General features: G+C 38.2%; 1 protein-coding gene across 1 annotated transcript in view; it reads left to right on the plus strand.

Moving 5' to 3' along the window:
* The first annotated feature begins 2,588 nt into the window (after positions 1-2,588).
* LOC118804096 overlaps positions 2,589-20,163 on the plus strand; it is a 39,236-nt gene continuing 21,661 nt past the window's right edge. Inside the window, exons 1-3 of the mRNA XM_036564722.1 lie at positions 2,589-2,858; positions 10,809-10,918; positions 14,385-14,981. Coding sequence (XP_036420615.1) covers positions 10,819-10,918; positions 14,385-14,981 — 697 coding nt within the window. The 5' untranslated portion in view covers positions 2,589-2,858; positions 10,809-10,818. The remainder of the gene's footprint in view (positions 2,859-10,808; positions 10,919-14,384; positions 14,982-20,163) is intronic.

Below are 20,163 nucleotides of genomic sequence, written 5' to 3' on the forward strand. Positions count from 1 at the left end.
AAGTTCTAAGGTGTGCTGCTCTCTGTCGCTCGCAGTCTTTACTTCTGAAAGACACCACCTCTCTGAGATGCTCTTTTATACCCAATCATGTTACTGACCTGTTGCCAATCAACCACCAGGTGTTTTTTTTAGCAGTACACAACTTTACCAGCCTTTTGTTGCCCCTGTCCCAACTTTTTTGGAAATGGAGTTGTAGACAATCAATAAGTGATTTGATTTGATAGATTAATTTTTTCCTCCACCTGCCCCATCGGCTGAAATGGCTCCAGTGCCAGCTTTTGGACTGCTCCTCCTATGCCAGCTCCCAGAGTTGCCTCTCCGGTGACAGGCCAATGGGCTTCGGCCCTTGTTCTGACCAGGTTCCTTTCATGCTTTTCCCCTCTGTTGACCGTTTTGATAGACAGTCTGGCACCACTTTATTTGATAGTATGCTAAGTAACTAGTATTCAGTAGGTAAATATGTGGTACTTAAGTATTTTTCTGGCACATACTTTGCATGTACATAGAAATTTACATTAAAAACTACCAGAAATGTACAGCAGCACTTACTCAGAATTTAATCGGTAAATATGTAGTATTTACAAGTCATTTTCTACATACTTTGCACACAACCAGTAACTGTATGAAAAGTGTTATGTATGTATGACGGTGCTTACTCAGAATTTAATAGTAAGTATGTACTATTTACAAGTAATATTTGATGCATAATTAGCAAGTTCAATCTGTAAGTACAGAGAAACTAATGTCAGAACAATAGGTGTATTTCAGCTTTTAGTGATTCAGCGTTTCAGTAAGACTTGCATATGTGACAGTGGAGTACACAGTAAAATAGATTGAGCACCTTTATTCCACTTCAGTAACTCATTCCATATTACTTGGTACATTTACTGGTGAGTTCTCTGTAATACTGTGACAATATTTTGGAAACGGGACTACAAAATAGTATAACTTTGTACATAGTAATTACACAGAAATTACATGTTGTTTACTGAACTCTGCATTTGAACCGTTACTAAATGTTCTCTTGTGTGGGATTTGTTCTTAGGTGAGAACAGAATCTACACACACTCAAGAGCACAAAGGTAGGACAGTTCTGCGCTTTAAAAACACATCATGAATCTGATGGAGAGTTTTTCTTAGGATCTTTCTCAACAACACACTTAAGAACAAACTTAGGAAGATATTGGAGAATGAAGTTCAGTGATGAACTGTACATAAAATTAATACTTTTTAGCAATCAATACTTTATTTGGGAACATTTTATGTAATTTTTACACGTTTTGATGTTCTGAGTTGTACAATTAAGATACTGTATATATCAGGTCACTTTTAGCCACAGACAATACGATTTAAGTGCATTTCTGAGCTTCCATTCTTAAGAAGCTATTTTTCCACAGGAAACAATAGTGTTTTTACCAACATGTCGATTCAACTTATTTCAACTTTAGTTATTTTTTTCAAGGTTTAACTCACATTTTTGTACTGCAGGTAAACAATACTGTTTCCTTAAAAATGCATTTTTGGGAGTTTTTAAACATTGTGTACACTCACTGTCCACTCTATCAGACACTCCTACCTTGTCGGTCCACCTTGTAGATGTAGAGTCAGAGACGATAGCTCATCTGCTGCTGCACAGTTTGTGTTGGTCATCCTCTAGTCCTTCATTAGTGGCTGCCCACAGGACGCTGTTGGCTGGATATTTTTGGTTGGTGGACTATTCTCAGTCCAGCAGTGACACTGAGGTGTTTAAAAACTCCAGCAGCACTGCTGTGTCTGATCCACTCAGACCAGCACAACACACACTAACACACCACCACCACGTCAGTGTTACTGCAGTGCTGAGAATGATCCACCACCCAAATAGTACCTGCTCTGTGGGGGTCCATGGGGGTCCTGACCACTGAAGAACAGGGTAACAAAGTATGCAGAGAAACAGATGGACTACAGTCTGTAACTGCAGAACTACAGAGTGAAACTTTACGGTCAGTGGAGACGATAAAGTGGACAGTGAGTGTAAAGCAAGGAGGAGTTTCTACTTTGGGTATTTCTGGCAGTGCTGCCACCTCTTGGCTTTCATGGTTCATACACCAATGTCTATAAGTAACACAGAGCTTTTGGACCATTTTCCATGCACAGCATGTTTAAAAAAGAAATCACAGTCCATCTATCTATGGATTTTGCTGTTTACAACTTGAATATGAGTTCTCATTTTGCTGTATATGCTGTTGAAAGCATTTTTGGTAGCATGACCAGCTACAATTTACAATACTGCATCAGAGCAAATCTGTTTTCCATGTCATGGCTGCTCTATAGATCGCACAATCTCTTAAAATCCACATCATCTACTAAGTGGTTAAAGGTACCATTTAGTCTGGATTGTTCAGGAACCCAACATCTCAAGTTAATCTAACTGGGATTATGTAAATCTTGGTCTGTGACATCACCCTCCGTTTCACTGCCCAGTGTGTCTGTTTCTTATTTGTAGAGCTGCTCTCAGTCTTTTCCCCTTTATGAGTTTTTTTCCTTTTCCTCCCCCCATAAGAAAGTAGGAGGTGCACAAAAAGTATGTGTGGCAGCGTTCCAGGTTTTGGGGAGTGTGTTTTGTTTCAGGCTCGGAGTCAGTGCCACTTCTCCTTTGGAGAGCTCATAGCTGGGTGTGCTGACGAGCTGAGACACTAGTGTCTCACAGCGGCTCCTCAGCATCCAGTCTGTCACCCCAGACTTGGGCTCACTTATCCATTCTAGCTCACTGACAGGAAATCCCAGAAAGATAATGACCTAGAGGCCAAAGAGCTGTTATTTTGCAGAATTTTGAAACCTCAGAAAAATTCTGTGGAATTCAGAAGTTTTTTCTCAAGGTAAGTAAAAATGTATTACTATTTTAAGCAGGCGGTGCAGTTTAATATTGCAGAGATAAAAGTCGTCTAAAACACAGTTTACAGTGCTGCGAGTGGAACAAGCTAAAACAGACGTTTAATAAGTATAGAATAATTGTCTTTGTTTTATACATTGCCCAGAATAATACTTGGTTTGCACGGCTTTCTCGTAGCACACAGGATGCAAACGTCACTTTGCCATAATTATAGTTTTGTTGTGTGTTAGTGTAGAACATTCCAGAAAAAAGTATCTCCAGCCATGAAAGAATCTGACTGAGGAAATCTGTAGGAGTCAGACTGAATTCTGGGTGCAGCAGAAGATTTTGCAGAGGGAATAAGGAATTGGTGTTTCTTGCAAGTGGCTAATGCAGCATTTTTGGTGCAAGAAGCAGGATTTATTATGCAAAATGGAGTTCAGAGCCACCAGCTCTGGTGAACTTGTTTTAACTGCGGGAGAAAAGTGAACATTTTGCATTGTGTAGCTACATTTTGCTCAGCACTGTGTTGGTGGTTAAATTGCGCTCTCTGAGCAGTAAAGAGGAGGCAGTACAAAGTGAGACATTTTTTCCACAGCCTAAGCCAGATGGGAGCGTTAGTCCTGGCGTGTCAAGCAGAACCAGATGTTTGAGGCTGAAATTGAACACAGAAACCAGCGGAATTCAGCTTATTCAGGCCATTATTCTTACAGTGCGGTGCAAAAACGTTATAAGAACATATCTGTGCTCACGTCTCAGTTTTTCTGTTCATTTGACAGGAGTTAATTGTTTATATCTTCAGATGTGTGAGCTCAAACTGAAATAATAAAATCTCATACTGAGTCCTCTCCTTTATATTCCTCTGGCGTTTGAGATGGATAAGCATATTAAATTAGACAAAATCCATCCTAAGCCAACCAGGGGGCAGTGGTGAGTCACGGTGCCAATGCCCAGTAGGGGCGCTTAAATCCTGATGTGTAGCTTAGGGCAAGCAACTAAACCCAATTCCAACATATTTTAGATTCCGCCTTCTTCACTTGGGAATTTTGCATTTGGAAATCTTTAGCAACAAATGGAACAAATGTGTGAGAGGAAAAAGTGTTTTGCACAATTCAACAAAGTTTAGTGGTTGATTAATTGAGAAATCAGTGTTACATCAACAAACAAATCATTCTTTATATTTAAAGTCTGTTTTATTTCCTGCTATGTTAGAAAGTCTATTTGAGGACGTGTGTAATGTTTTAGAAATTGTTTCAATTTTGTGAAAATCTTCATAGTTTTCATCCACTTTGTGTTTATCTAATATGAATGTCTGTGTTGATGATCAAACCTAAAGGGGGAACGTTGAAACAACACTTTTGGATTAATATTTTTTCTGGCTGAATGTGAATGGCCTGAAAAATGAACCTTTCTGAATGACGGCTTTATTTTGCCCTCTAAGATGCCAGCTTGTGTTCATTCCTGCGGGTTTGTTTTACAGGATATTGAGTCCTGGGCAGTGCTGAGAGATTAGATTTGTAGTTCCTGTCTGAAAGTAACCCAGTTTGGGGATGAAGTTTGCATTCATTATTAACCTTAAAACTCAACAGCCAATCAGTAAATCACTAAAATTATTTGCATTGTGATTTTCCAGCTCACCTCTTCTGTTAAGTGTCAATGTTGAGTGGAAAACAGAAGTTCAGGGCTCGTATTCACAGAGCTCCTTAGAGTAAAAGTGCTCAGGATCAAATTCATGTCTTATTTATGATGGTGTTACTGACAGGAGCAGATCCTAGATCAGCTAATCTGAGATGTTTTATGAATCTGGTCTCTAAGTCTTCACAGCAGAACTTGGTAACGAAACTCTGGGAGCAGTAATGTGATGGGATGATGACTGTGGCTTGAATCCTGAACCAAAAGCATTTGCTGGCAAGTGAGGATTGTTGATTTGTGAAGAAATGCATTTTAAGGCCAGAATCAATCAGCTGTGTGAACTTGGCTAGAAAACAAAAACAAACAAACAAACAAACAAAAAAAAAGTGCTGTGATGTTTATTGATGTTTAGTACTTCTAATAATAAACATTTAGCATGTCATTCATTGGTCCTATTCTTTGTAACATACACAGTGTTTCCATAAACCTTAATTTTAACAGGGTTTTTTTCTTTGCCTTAAAGTTTATAACTCATACAATTTATGCAGCTCTGCCCACATTTAAAGATTCTCTCTCATTCTGGCAGTTTGGTAGAACAATGAGAAATTAATACCAAATTAACCCAGACCAAAAAAGATTTCTGCGCTGAGTTTTATAAGGAAGTAGCTCAGCATGATTGGAGTACAGCAGCTTTCTACACTGTAAAAATGTTGTGTTTTGCCTCGTGATTCAACATTTTGAGCTCAGTGAACGTCTGTTAGTAAGTTAACAGAACAATAATCTGTGTTTTGCATTGTTAACTCATTATTTGTAGCTCCTGAAGGAGCTGCAGGACGACTGCACAGCTGAAACAGTTCTCTGGTGTTGCTGGATGGCTGGTGTGGTATTTTAGGGAATTGATATGTGATTGCCAGGTGCTAAGGTGTTGCTACGCAGTTGCTATGGTATCCCAGGTGGTTGCTAGGGGGTTACTATGTGGTTGCTATGGTATCCCAGATATTTGCTAGGGTGTTGCTGGGTGATTGCTATGGTATGCCAGGTGGTTGCTAATGTGTTGCTATGCAGTTGCTATGGTATGTCATGTAGTTGCTATGATGTTCCTAAGTGGTTTATATGTTATTTCAGGTGTTTACTAGGGTGTTGCCATGTGGTTCTTATGGTATCCTGGGTGGTTGCTAGGGTGTTGCTGTGTGGTTGCTATGGTATCCTGGGTGGTTGCTATAGTATCCCAGGTGGTTGCTAGGGTGTTGCTGTGTGGTTACTAAGGTGGTGTTGTGTGGTTGCTGTGGTATCCCAGGTGGTTGCTAAGGTGTTGCTACGCAGTTGCTATAGTATGTCATGTAGTTGCTATTACATTCCTAAGTGGTTCATATATTATTTCAGGTGCTTACTACAGTGTTGCTGTGTGGTTGCTATGGTATCCCGGGATGCTTACTAGGATGTTGCTGTGTGGTTGCTATGGTATCCCAGGAGGTTGCTAGGTGGGCTACTATGTGGTTGCTATGGTATGCCAGGTGGTTGCAAGGGTGCTGCTGCGTGGTTGCTATGGTATCCCAGGTGGTTATTAGAGTGTTGTGTGTGGTTGCTATGGTATCCCAGATGGTTGCTCGGGTGTTGCTGTGTGGTCGCTATGGTATTCCAGGTGGTTGCTAGGGTGTTGCTATGTGGTTGCTATAGTAATTTGCCAAAAAGAGGACACAAGAGCACACTGCCCCCAAAAACTGTGAGGGGGAAGATAAAAGAGACAAAGGAACTCAGGGTTGATGTTACATTTGCCACACACAGCAGGCAAATGCTTTCTGCCTAATTTATGTGCATCTGTCTATCTATCTATCTATCTATCTATCTGTCTGTCTGTCTGTCTATGATTACAGTCTCAGAACTGCACAGTTTCAGTGAATGTTGAAGGTTTCAAATTTCAGACCCCACTACTTAAGTTGTCTTTGTCTTATATTAAATTTACTTAGAGATCTAATGTTGACAAATTTAAACAAAAAATGAATTCAGGAGGGGGCACATACTTTTTTATCACACAGTAATTAAAAAAAAAGTATATATATATATATATATATATATATATATATATATGTGTGTGTGTGTGTGTGTGTGTGTGTGTGTATTTATATATCACAATATTATGCAGAGAAAAATTATTACTGAAATGTTGCCCTTTGATGGCTCAAGAGGCTTAATGCAGATCTTCCCAAAACTCCTCAGGAGAGAGAGCCTTAGAGGAAAGGAGAGATGAGAGTGTAGTTTGAGTTTAGTCTTTCTTTCTGATCTCAATGTAATTTAGAATAAATTACAGAGATATTAAGGAAAACTCTTTTTATTTTCTTCCTGTGGTCACTGGCATCCAAGCTTCATCGATTCATTTGTTTATCCAGCCACTAATCTGCTAGAAATGCTGTCATGCTGCATTGCAGTTTACTGGACATGTTAACTCGTTAGTTAGTTTATGTATGTATTGTTTAATATTAGCAGAATGCTTAAAGACCCCACCCCCACCCACTAAAAAAACATAGAAACCACTAAAAGTGTCTCCTGATGGTGTCTCAGAGTCACTAATGGTTTTCTGTGTTTGTCCTGATGGGCTGATATCACAGTGTAAAGGACTCTAATGGTTCAGCAGGTGTTCTGGTTCCATCTGATCGCCTCCAAATGACGCTGTTCGTTTTTTTACTGCTTGGCGAGAAAAACAACAGCACGCGTGACCTGATTAAAGTTTCTATATTGCAATGAAAGTTTTGTATTTTTACAGTTTATTTCTCATGAAAATGTGTTTTTTGTAAATACTGTTTTGTCCACAGTCGGTCAGCATAACTAACCCGTTCACTCCTCTGGAGTCCGGTTAGACTGGACAGGCCGCTCAGCAGCTGCGTCTGAGAACTTTTTCACCTTTATATTATGAGATGACTGTAAAATTACGAATGTTTACAATTTATATGGGGAAAAAATCGCTTTTATTTTTGTTATAAATACATTACAAAAATACACACAGCTGCAAGCAGCTCATACCTGTTCCGTCAGTCACAGCTGCTCGATGCGAAACACGTTCCCTGAGGCCGGTTCCGCCTGAATGATCAGGCTCTCCTACCTCAACACAGAGGCCAAAAATTGATTTGGGTTTTATTAGAATTCTGTTTGGCTCAAACTGAGCAGCTTTCATTCAGTTAAATGTTCATTTATTTGATGTTGGTATATTTTGAGGGTTAAGTCAAACCTTGTTTGTTCATTTTTGAAGCTCTACCTCGTCTCAGAAATCAGAGGCAGCGTGCAGGTTAGAGGAATGGTCGGGATTTAGAAACCAGAGAAACAAGCAGCCAGATCTATAGAAGCCTGTAAAAAACTTGGGTGAGGGTTAGGTGTTCGAGTGGTGTCAAAAATTGGGAAATACCATTTTTCCCCCGTAAATTGCGCTCGAACAGCTGACAAACTCATATTTACTCATAAACTCGGGATTCTAGATGTGACGTATAACGTGACCTTTAACCTATCACACGAGTGAAAAGGCTAAGCTTGCAGTTTATGTGAGAGAAAGTATCATCCATGCACTTCTATAAGATTTATGTGCTTTTTAACACCGCAAAGAAAAAGCAGGATCTGTTTTCTCCGGAACTTCATAGCGTCTGTCTCTGTGTGGTGGGTGTGTCGATAAACGGGCACTCAGAGTTTAGTCGGAGTTGTGTCCAACTTTCCGCTGAGCTCAGCACTGGTCCAGGTGTTGTGCCGAATTCCGACTCCCCCTCGCGTCCACGCGCTTCACGTAAACATGTGGACGTTACGGACTGCTCTCAGGATTTCTTAGGTTATTTCTGTATGTAAATAACGCTTTATCTTTAATTTACCTCCACAGCGAACAACACAACATGATCTAAAGCCAAACAAAGACTCTCACCGTGATGGTTTAGTTTAATATTACGAAATAAAAACGATTGTTGTTGTTGCAGTACTTGAGAACTGGTGGGACTGAATGGCTTTCAGTCATGACGACAAGTGTTACGACACATTAAACACAGCTTTAAACCTCTGTCTGGAGCACTAAAGCTCACATCTGAGGACCTGACGCTGCAGTATTGGCTGACTAGTTTTACTTGTCATTATTCAGCAACCAGACTTTCACTGCTTCCATAGCTGGACAAATTAACGAATTAGTATCCATTACTGCATAAAAGAGTTGCCTATAATTAAAAATTGCAGTAAGAACAATTGCTGTAATGGTAGTAATTTAAGATTAATTTTGGCTAAAAAGTCTTCAGTTTTTACATAGTCAGAAGGTGTATTGTGAACCTGTCAAAATGATGCCCCTCATATCTCTGGGGATGCATTATGACTGGAATGATTAACTTGTTTTGCTGACTTCTGGTTCATAGATTACAGCATATAAAGCATATGTCTCTAAATTCAACAGGGGGGATTTTACTGGGGGAGCAGAATTTTGGCAGGATTATTTTGACAACTGCCGAAATTACACTCCCCCTCTGATCTCAGCACTGCAAGGTCTGAATGACATCTCCTTTATTTTGCTAGCATGTCCTGGGCTGTAGATTGTGTCCTGAAATGCATTTTACTCTAGATTCAACAAGGGGGATTTTACTGGGGAGGTAGAATTTTGGCAGGATTATTCTGACACCTTATTTGATATACAGTAAACTTTGTTACAGTATTTTTTCTACAGAATATTATAGCATTAATACAATGTACATTTGGATTTCTGATTTGTAGAAATTGATGAGGTTCCTTTGATTAATAACATTGTAATGTCAGGCTTGTTTTTAATCTTTTAGTTTCTTATTTCTTTCTTGTATTTCATTTACATATTTATTGACTTATGTCAAATCATTAATAACATAAAAGGTTTGCTCATGAAGAAAAATTCTGAACGCATCATTTTTCTATTCTTATGACGACTCTTGTTTTGTGTGGTGGAATCGACGTGAGCGACAGGTCGTAATTTGTTCAGCTTTACGTACTTAATTTTCATACTCCTTTCTTTCTTACCTGTAAGAGTAAGAATGAGTGTAATTTCGGCAGGTGTCAGAATAATCCTGGCAAAAAATTCTACTCCCCCCAGTAAAATCCCCCCTGTTGAATTTAGAGACATATGCTTTATATGCTGTAATCTATGAACCAGAAGTCAGCAAAACAAGTTAATCATTCCAGTCATAATGCATCCCCAGAGATATGAGGGGCATCATTTTGACAGGTTCACAATACACCTTCTGACTATGTAAAAGCTGAAGACTTTTCAGCCAAAATTAATCTTAAATTACTACCATTACAGCAATTGTTCTTACTGCAATTTTTAATTATAGGCAACTCTTTTATGCAGTAATGGATACTAATTCGTTAATTTGTCCAGCTATGCAAGCAGTGAAAGTCTGGTTGCTGAATAATGACAAGTAAAACTAGTCAGCCAATACTGCAGCGTCAGGTCCTCAGATGTGAGCTTTAGTGCTCCAGACAGAGGTTTAAAGCTGTGTTTAATGTGTCGTAACACTTGTCGTCATGACTGAAAGCCATTCAGTCCCACTCGTTCTCAAGTACTGCAACAACAACAATCGTTTTTATTTCGTAATATTAAACTAAATCATCACAGTGAGAGTCTTTGTTTGGCTTTAGATCCTGTTGTGTTGTTCGCTGTGGAGGTAAATTAAAGATAAAGCGTTATTCACGCAGAAATAACCTGAGAAATCCTGAGAGCAGTCCGTAACGTCCACATGTTTACGTGAGGCGCGTGCACGCGAGGGGGAGTCGGATTCTGCCGGGGAGTCGGACTTCGGCACAACACCGGCACTGTTGATGAGCGAGATAAAGAAACTCCTTCACTGATTGACAGTCAGGGATGTGACTTTGATTGGTTTTGGTCTGAGTGGCGAAGGTGAGGAAGGAACAGGGTTTTGGACGATTGTGCAACAGACCAGCAGTCTGGCTTTATTAGACGGGTGTAGGGGACAGAGGCGGGATCAGGGAACCCAAACAAGCCACTACACTTTAGAAGCCCAAAACGACCCGCACTTACCGTTACTAATAAGTGATTTTACAGAAAAAAATACGCCGCTTACAATAAGCAGACTTGGCAACTGTGTTAGTAACATAATCATCATCATAATCATGCATTTCTCAGATCTTTTCATTCTTAATGGGTGTTAAAGTTTTCAACACTCTTGTGCCTTTTTTAGTACTTTTGTTTTTGAGCATAACAGTAATACATAAAGATATTTAATAATTTATTATCCAATGCAGACTAATCCAGTTAGATTATTTGTATATTATTTTGTGTTGTGTAAATTGTGAATTTAATGGCATTTTTCTCCCTTTGCAGGTGTCTTCTGATGCTTGTGAAGACAATGTCGAAAACTCTGTTGTTGCCCTTGTGCATGCTCACGGGTGTGCTGTTCTTTGGCAATCTCCCAAAACTTGAAGCTCAGGATGGTAAGTTGACCTACAGTGTGGTCATTTAACAGGAAGGTTGAGTATCTTGTCAAAAACTTCTCATTCCTTGTTGTGTCAGTCTCAGAGAGGACTCCAAATCACCCAACTTTCAAAAGCCTACAGCTTCACTGAGATACAGTGACAATACTGGTACTGATCATTTAAAATAACATTAAAACAAATGTTTAAAACGTTTTGGTTCATATTAATGGTAGACTATTTTCTGAAACACCGGAGTGGAAAAGACAGAATTCTAGAGTGTAGAATCTGCATATGTAACAGTACCTACACCGTTGGGTGGTATGAAAGTAATGGACAGTGTTGTGTTGTGTTGAAAGATCACAGTAAGGGACCTGTGTTTGATGTGGCCCTTCAGCAAACTGGATCAATGCAAAATCCCCAGGATTGAATTAACGGGGTTAGAGTTTATTTGTGTCCAGCTTGACTTAAGTGATCACTGTTGGTATTAATTAAGTACTGAGTATCTAAATAAATAATGAAAACCAGTTCAGCAATACAAAAAAAAATTGAGAAGGTTTTTTTCCCTATTATTCTAATGCTGGTGTGTTCTCTGACAGTTACGGTCGACCTTGGGAATGTCCAGTGTCAGTTATAAGTACCATTCAGGCAATTATCAGACAAAAATAACCCTTATTAACCATTCACCTCCACTGTTAACATCACCTTTTCCTTCAAGTATCACATATTTTTTGCATGTTGGGTCATTGATAGCTCTTGGTTTTTAATAATGATGTGATGCCCCTATTCAGAGAAACATCACATTGATGCTAGTTTAGTGTTTAATACATCTGTCATTTTAGTGCATTGACTAAAATGATAGGAATCACTGAGTCCACTGAGAAATCCGCCTACCTGTCTGAGCTTTCACTCCTTTCCCATTTCTCATCTATTTATCCACATTTTACCACAAAAATTGGATCCTTTATAGGACGGAAGCCACATCCTCCACGTTGTACTTTACAGACAAAAGACCGTACAAGTTCAAAGCAGCTACTGTATTGATTATGGCTACCCCACCACAGCTTGTGTCTTGTAAGCTCAGTGTCTTATTCTGTATGTGTGGTACCTTTAATATAACTGTGAATACAATTGAATACAGTGATGAACCTCCTTGCTTTTATCTTTCCATTAAATAAATAAATATAAGGGAGAAAAAGAAGACAAATGTGTACGTGTGTAGAGCAGACAAAGGAAACTAAGTTAGTTCCTCATTTGCTGTGAATTCATATTGTTAAGTGTGTGATTTAATGTAAAGATGAAGCAGAGGGTCATGACTGGTACTGTTATCAGATCCTGTAACATGAGTCTGCATGGTGTGAATGAATACAGATGAAGATGATCACATTAGCAGAGGAGCTTTCAGGACCCCAGAGCAAACTGTCAATTTAAACATGATGATTCAGGATCCCACTTTATATTAATGGTTAGTAACAATTATATATCTATGTTGTCAGTATTAGGCACACTGTGCTACTCAGGCATGTAAATAATCTTACTTTTGTGCTTCTGTTCTGCCGTGTTTGTGTTCTAATAGATTTCTGAGTGGTTGTAAATATACAGTGGTAGAGATTAGACCGTTTTACAAAGCTGTTCTGTTATATCTGTTATATCTGTATGTTTACATGTAACCAAGGGTAATTGTGATATAAGCTGTTCTGTATTATCAGTTTAAGAAATTCAGTTATATAAATGTAACATACATAATGGTCTAATAGGACATAATAAAGAAAAGCTTGTTTTCAGAATAATTAAAGTTCATAAGCAGCTTGTTTCTGATATAAGAAACATTTATTTGAGGAACAATAAGGAAAAAGTGAAGTATGAACTATAGTTATATACTTTACATTGTTGTCTCACAGTCATAGTCGTAGTGACTTTTCTGTTTTGACCGAAATCGTAGGAATTGCGGTGAGAACATTATGTAGAAATAAAAGTGCTGAAGAGTCAATTAAAAGGTGGAATATTGCCTCTGCACATTGTGCTTAATTACATATTAGCTACCTAACGTACAGTGTAAGTATATATAATTGCTACAAACAGTGTAATATGAAGTGGGAACCAAGTTAGTATATCGGCTTCTGGAAAAATGATTGTACATGTTAAAGCCACAGTCAGGGATGTGACAGCTGCCTACTGAGTGCTGAACCACTGAAACATAGAGAACACAGGTACCAGTAACACTTCATATTTCTATCTACTGTACTGCATATTATATGCCACTACAAAAGATTTAATTTTATGGGCAAAGGTGCATATTTTAAATGTAACAATGATGACTTTGCTTCTAGATGAGCATTATTATTTTTTTTTATATATATATATATTTTTTTATTTATTAACCCAATTTTCTCCTCAATTTAGTCGCCGCCAATTCCACCCGCTAGTTAGGACTCCCCCAATCACACGATACTATCAAAGCTAGAAGGGCGAAGGCTAACACAGGCTTCCTCCGAGACCTGTGAAGCACCACCGCTTCTTTTCAAACTGCCACTCACGCAACATCATTAGACAGCTGAACGTGCAGTGTATAGTATTGACATGCTCAAATTAATAAACCTTTTCTTTACCGTCACTGTCCAATAAATAAATAAATAAATAAATAAATAAAACAAGTATCTCCATTTTTTGTGATTTTTATTTTTGTACATCATTCAAACATAGCAGCTGTCCTTTACGTTGTGTGAAAATTTAAGATGAATGGACCAATAGAAATGCTCTAAAAATCGCTTAGAATAAATTCTCTTTGCATTAACTCACATTGAAAGTAAAGACTGCTTTTGCACTCTCCTGTAAAGTTACTACTTCGGGGATACTTGTTTTTTTTTTTTTGCAAAGTTGCAAAGCAAAGTGATATTTTAATAAGGCGCTATTAACACAGTCTTCGCTATTTGCAGGCAGTTTGAATAGCATTGCTTCAGCATTATGTGTAGCTCATAACGGCTCATAAATGAAATTAAAATGAATTATGTATACAGGATTCAGAGGAAGTGTTACTGGTTTTGCAGTGTGTTGGGATACTCATCTGAGCTCTGAGGCTGGGAGCTTAAAATAACTTAATTTATTTTGCACATCGAATCTCCTGAAGCTTCGAGTGAGTGAAAATCAGGAGTTCCCCTCAGGAAGTCCACTGACTAATCTCTGGACACAGAGCTTCTTGTTTTGTCTAGCGAAGTCCAGCTCCTGATTGTGGCTTTAACAACAATATGGACACTGTAGAAGAGACGATTGATCAGAATTGGCCAAAAAATGAAAGGAAGAAAAATAAATCAGCATCTTCATTTATTCAGTCCACATGCAGAATGACGTTTTTGTGTTTTATACTGCTCTGTGAATATCCATGACTGTGCAGTCATGTGCGTGCTCTTGTTTCCTTCTCTTTCGTTTTTTAACCCTCACATTTTGCATTTGCTTTCTTTGTTTCTTTCTCTCATTCTCTCCTTCAAAGCCCCAGAATCAACTGACCTTGTACTCTTAATTGATGGATCAGAGAACGTTGGAGCTGCCAACTTCCCTCTCGTCCGTGATTTGGCTCTCCAAGTGATCGAAGGGCTTGATGTGGGCAGGGACTTGATCCGGGTAGCCCTGGTGATCTATGGTGCTGACCCAGAGATAAAGCTCTATCTCAATAGCTATGACAACAAAGGGGACATCCGGAATGTTGTACAAAGGCTTAATTTCATCGGTGGAGCTGATTCTAATCTGGGGGCAGCTCTGGAGCAGGTGACCGAGAGTTTATTGAGCCCAGAGGCAGGGGGCAGGGCAGAGGAAGGGGTGCCCCAGGCCTTGGTAATTATCAGTGCTGGGCAGTCCACTGATGATGTCAGTGAGGGTGAAAGGGCACTAAAGCAGGCCAACGTGTACACCTTTGGTGTTGCCATTGGCGAGTCAGCTAGTGCCGAGCTGCAGGCTATCGCGTCCGACAGAAGCTTTGTTCTGTCTGCCCCTGATGTCAGAACAGTGGCAAATATGAGTGATCAGCTGCTTCCATATATTAGGGGAGTGGCCCAGCGCAGCATTGTGATACGGACTGAGTTCACAGAAGGTATGTAATTATGCTGAAGGGGATTCCAAACTGAAATGTGAACAAGTAATCAATGTGTTTTTACCATTGCTTTGAGTGTTTGTTAACTTCATGGTGTTTATTGTTTTCAAAAAGATTAATCATATTAAATAAAAATATATCACAACATGATTGATCATAGGTAAGGGTAAAACCCTAAAATAATTATCGCTTTAAGGAAGGTTTTTGGAGCAGTGATGACAAGTGAATTTTAATAAATGAACAAGCAAAATGAAAGATGATCACAGCACCTCACTACAGCTACTGATGCTTTAATAAAACAAACAGAAGCGAGAGTGAAAGTACATAAAAACTTCCTTTACAGCAATATAATCTAAATATATATAAATTAAAGAACTTTTGACTGAACTTTAAATAATACCATAAATAATATGTAATAATACATATTGTGTGTCACGTGTTCAAAACATGAAATGTAATCAATTATTTGGTTAAAGATGACAGAACATATAGCAAGTTCAGCAAATACTGCTTCAGATTAAAAACTGCTTACTTGCCTTATGCATTCTTAAGCATAAAGATATGTTTACAAAACAAAAGTGATATGGAAAAACATATTCAGACACTATTGTATTTATGAAAACTGGCGAAGTCTGAGCGCCCTAGTAAAAATGCTTCCCTTCTGCATTCATTTCTAATTGAATACAGAGTTATTCATCACAAGTTATAATAGAATAAAAATCAGTTAAAATCTTTGAAATTCTAATATAAATTTCAGAATTTCTTAGTTTGTATTAGATTTAGTTTGAGAGTTGTTTAAACACAAGCTTCACTGGAAGCAATAAGACTGAAAAAAATGCAATATAGAATTTCTAGGTCCAGTACGATAACTGATAATCAACACTGTATTGTAGTGCCAATATCACAGCCTTAACATTTTAAATATTTTAATTTCATCAAAATTTACTTTATGTACATATATATTTAGTTATTAATCAGACATGCTTATCTAATGGTATTCATAGCAGTAAGTGAATAGATGTAGTCATTTACAACATAAGAAACAGTTATGCATCCTCAGTCACTCACTTAGCTACAGCTGAGATGAACCTGAACACAGAAATAACAGGCTAATAGGGTTAGCGTACCATGTTTGTGTGGAGATGAAATGTTGCCTTTAGAAATCTATGCAAATTAAGTTCGTATCAAACACTGGAATCCGTCACCAAACCGTCAGTTTGAGGCTGAGATCTGTGTTAGCTTATCAACGTAATTTCACTCAGGATAGAACTGGACTTAGTGCTAGAACATGAATTTGGCTTCGCTCTACGTAAAATCACTTATTTAACTATGTAAACAATTCAAAACACAATTTAAAAATATTCACATGTACCTGCGTCACTATCGTCGCTGCTATCTTGGTCACCAAAAATCTTGTGCTGTGTCTTCACATCTGAAATAGGCTACTTTTATCTGCACAGTCTTGAACGTTGCGTGTCTCACATGAACTAACAAACTAAAATAATTTGTAACAATAGTCAGTGAATTTACTCTGTTTTCTGTCAAAATTCCCTTCAATAAATTACTAGTGGCTGTTACAGAGAAACTCAGAGCAGCCAGCAGGGGGCGCAGTGGGGTCTAGAAGAATGGAGATTCCCGCCACAAGTGACTACACATTTCTATACAAGCTTCAGTGCGTCAACAAGCTATAAGTAGAACACCATGTTCTCAGTCGTTATTATCAGTCACAATTTCAATATCAGACCAACAGTAATCATTTCATTTTTCCATGTATCCTTTATATCGGTCACTGATGTATCGTTCATCCCTCCTTTAAAGCCCTGTCAGAACAAATGATTCAATAATATGCAGGTGAAAAGTTCAAGAAACCACAACTAATAGTCCCGGACAAGTGTTTCAGATTAAAGAGTAGCTTTTAGTAACTTATTGCTTTTATCAAAAAGCAACAAAGGTCAATATGATAAAATACACCAAATGTCCATAAATGTTGTAATTTATTAGTAGCACTAATCACAATAATTCTTCCACCAAGTAATGTAGCTTGTTAGCAGTAGACTATGGCTACAGGTTAAATCATGTTCGAAATTCTAAATAATGCAACATTCATACATGTAACCATGCACTTCAGTTGAATTCTGTGTTACTGCTGCAAGTTATTATGTTGCTTGGCAATCGTAGCAACTCCAGATGGATGACAAATTATAGGATGACCTGAATAAATGAAGAAACCCTACCCTTTTCTGTGGCATGTATAAAAATGCTAAGCAAGAACAGTTTAATTTTAGATCATGATGGCAAAAGGAAAAGATCTTACTTTGAGTGTTTATCATTGGGGGGAGATGACAGGCACTTCATTCCCAAAGACTGCTGCACTGCCTTGAGTTTCAATAGAAAAAAGTATGCTTACATTTAACTATATGGGAAAGACATCAGTAAATACGGTTATAAATTGTGGTCGAAAGCCCACATTTAGTGACAGCGATGCTTCTGCATTAGTACGATATGCTTGAAAGGAAAAACAGAGTAGCCTCTGTTCCAGAGGTGGCTGTCAGTGTCAATGCAGGAGAAGATCAGACTGTGTCAGCAAGAACAGTGAATCCACAGTAACTGTACTGCACAGCAGCAGGAGTTCTTCATTTATTACATTTCTAGACATAATGGCCATTAAGTACAAGTTAATTTTTCAGCCCTAGGAAAGTATTTGTCCGAAAAGTCCACAGAAGCCTCAACAACTAAATATTCAGTGTTCAGTGAGTCACTCTCTCCCTTTATTCCAGCTTCCATTCTTTCCAGGAGACTCACTTTCAGTTCTTCAAAGAATCTGCAGACTCACCTCCAAAGTTCAGTCTTAGAAGCTGGTTGATCATTTTCTGAAGTAATCAAACACATTCAGTGGTGTTGAGGTCTGGACTCTGGGGTGGTCAGTCCATCGTTCAGCTTCTTTGTTTGATGTGTCCGTCTCCTTTTCTCAGTGAGGTTCTTCTTGATCAGCTACACATCCTTTCAGACCCACAGTGCTGAGTCGTCTTCTCACAGTGGAAGGATGGATAGAAACACCTGTGGATGTTTTCAGATCTGAAGCAGCTTGATTGTCTCCTCTCTCTCAAAGATGAAAGCTTTTAGTGCTGTTTATCTAAAGGTGACAGTTTTGGTGTCTACCAGGTCTGTCCAATTGTTAGAAGAGACATTTTGTCTGTATATTTTGAGCATTTTTTGAATGCCAGTTAAAAGCTGCTGCTTTTCACCTATTTTCTTTGTTTCTGTTCTCCTCAGAAATATTTCTTGAAAATGAGTAACTTACACTTAATGGCCATTTGGACTGGAAAATAAAAAGAAATGGCTGTGACTGTTGCACAGTACTGTACAGTAGGTCTATAGAGTTGTTATAAGCACTGTAAAGGTTAGATGGGTCATCCTTCATTGTTTTCTCTACAAGTGGGCATGTGTAGTGTACACCAAGAGAACAGCATAGGCCTGAACGCTTGACCCTTTCACTGGGCGGGTTGGGTGGCTCTGTTGCTGTGGGGCCATGCTGGCATGATTTGAGTCCATTTGGGAGGGAAGGGTAACCAGATTTTAACACAGTTGAACACTATGCGAGATTTTAGACCAGTGTGCTAGAACCAGGGGTGCTCAATCTTGGTCCTGGAGATCTACCACCCTGGAGAGTTTAGATCCAACACACTCTAACAGACATCCCTGAAGGCCTGGATTATCTGGATCAGGTGCATTATATTAAGGTTGGAGCAAAGCTCTTCAGGGCAGTAAATCTCCAGGATTGGGATTAGGCAGTACTCTCCACTACCATCATAAAAACATCAATTAAGGTAACATCTTTTCAGAAAAGTGTTCCATCCCTTCAGAACAGGTAAAGAGATTTGTGGAATTGATATCAATTACGTTAATTTCTACAGATCTCTACCTGTACTAGCTGTACTGGAGGGATAGAACACCATTCATGGAGGCCCACTAACTCACTAAAACACTTATGAGCCAGAGCTGGCCTTTTCAGTATATGGATGCAAATGAAAAATCTGAGAAAATTTTCACTACCTGTTTACAAAAGCCTAATTTTACCCGCTAGAATATTTAGAGAGATATCTCACTCTCCTGCGAGTTGCCAACCCTTACATAAATTCTTTTTCAATTAATGTGTATGCAATTCCATATTTTTGGCTCTAATGTTTGATAGCTGTCCAACAGCAAGCCTGCAACACCAGTGTGTACCTCTATTTAGGTAAAGATTGCCTGTTTTCTTGTGATCAGTATATGATTATGCACCTGCATGAAGCAACATGAGATTACTGTACAAATAATGTTCTAGCTGCTTTTCTGCCTACTTGATCATGAGTGTGCACATGGGTGTATTGTTAGACGCAAAGCAGCACCCATGGCACCTATTAAAGCATAAAAATCAACTTTAGAACTGGAACTCTCCATTTTACAATTCTTCATTTCACAAAACAATGAGCATTAGGTCTAGTACATCACAGAGATGTAATAAATTGTAAAGCCATACCAGCTGATAATACAGAAGAAGAAAGAAAAAAAATCAAAATGAAGAGACAATTGCTTTGATACCATTTAAAAGAAAAGCACATGCATGAATAAAACAATGTGTATGGAAATGGGGAGTACATATAAATTACACTATTAAAATACATTTATCAAGTTAAAAAGCATAAAAAGCAAATCTTAGATTTAGTCCTAAAGCATACTTAACACAAGTAAAACAGCACTAATATCAGTGTTTAGGAAAAGATGCATGCAAGATTTAGTTTGTTGAACCTGTGACATGAGAAAATAACAAATTAAATGTAAGATACTGAGTTATTTTAACTTACAAATGATTCAGCCCACCCAGACATAAAGAAACTTACTGCCAATGGGAAGTGTTTTCTCTCCATACATTTGTTTCAAATCTGCATTTCCTGCAGATTACACTTGCCAGAATTAATAAACAAGAGGCAAAATGTCTTGCAAAGGCAAATATATATATATATATATATATATATGTATATGTATATATATATATATATATATACATATATATATATGTGTGTGTGTGTATATATATATATATATATATAATGTGGCTAGGATTCAAACTGAAGATGACCTGGATGACATTAGAAAACAAATGCTCTACAAAGGTCCCTAATGTCTTTGTCAAATTATTTTT

This window comes from Colossoma macropomum, unplaced genomic scaffold (genome assembly GCF_904425465.1).
Source record: "Colossoma macropomum unplaced genomic scaffold, Colossoma_macropomum, whole genome shotgun sequence".
NCBI classification, from domain to species: domain Eukaryota; kingdom Metazoa; phylum Chordata; class Actinopteri; order Characiformes; family Serrasalmidae; genus Colossoma; species Colossoma macropomum.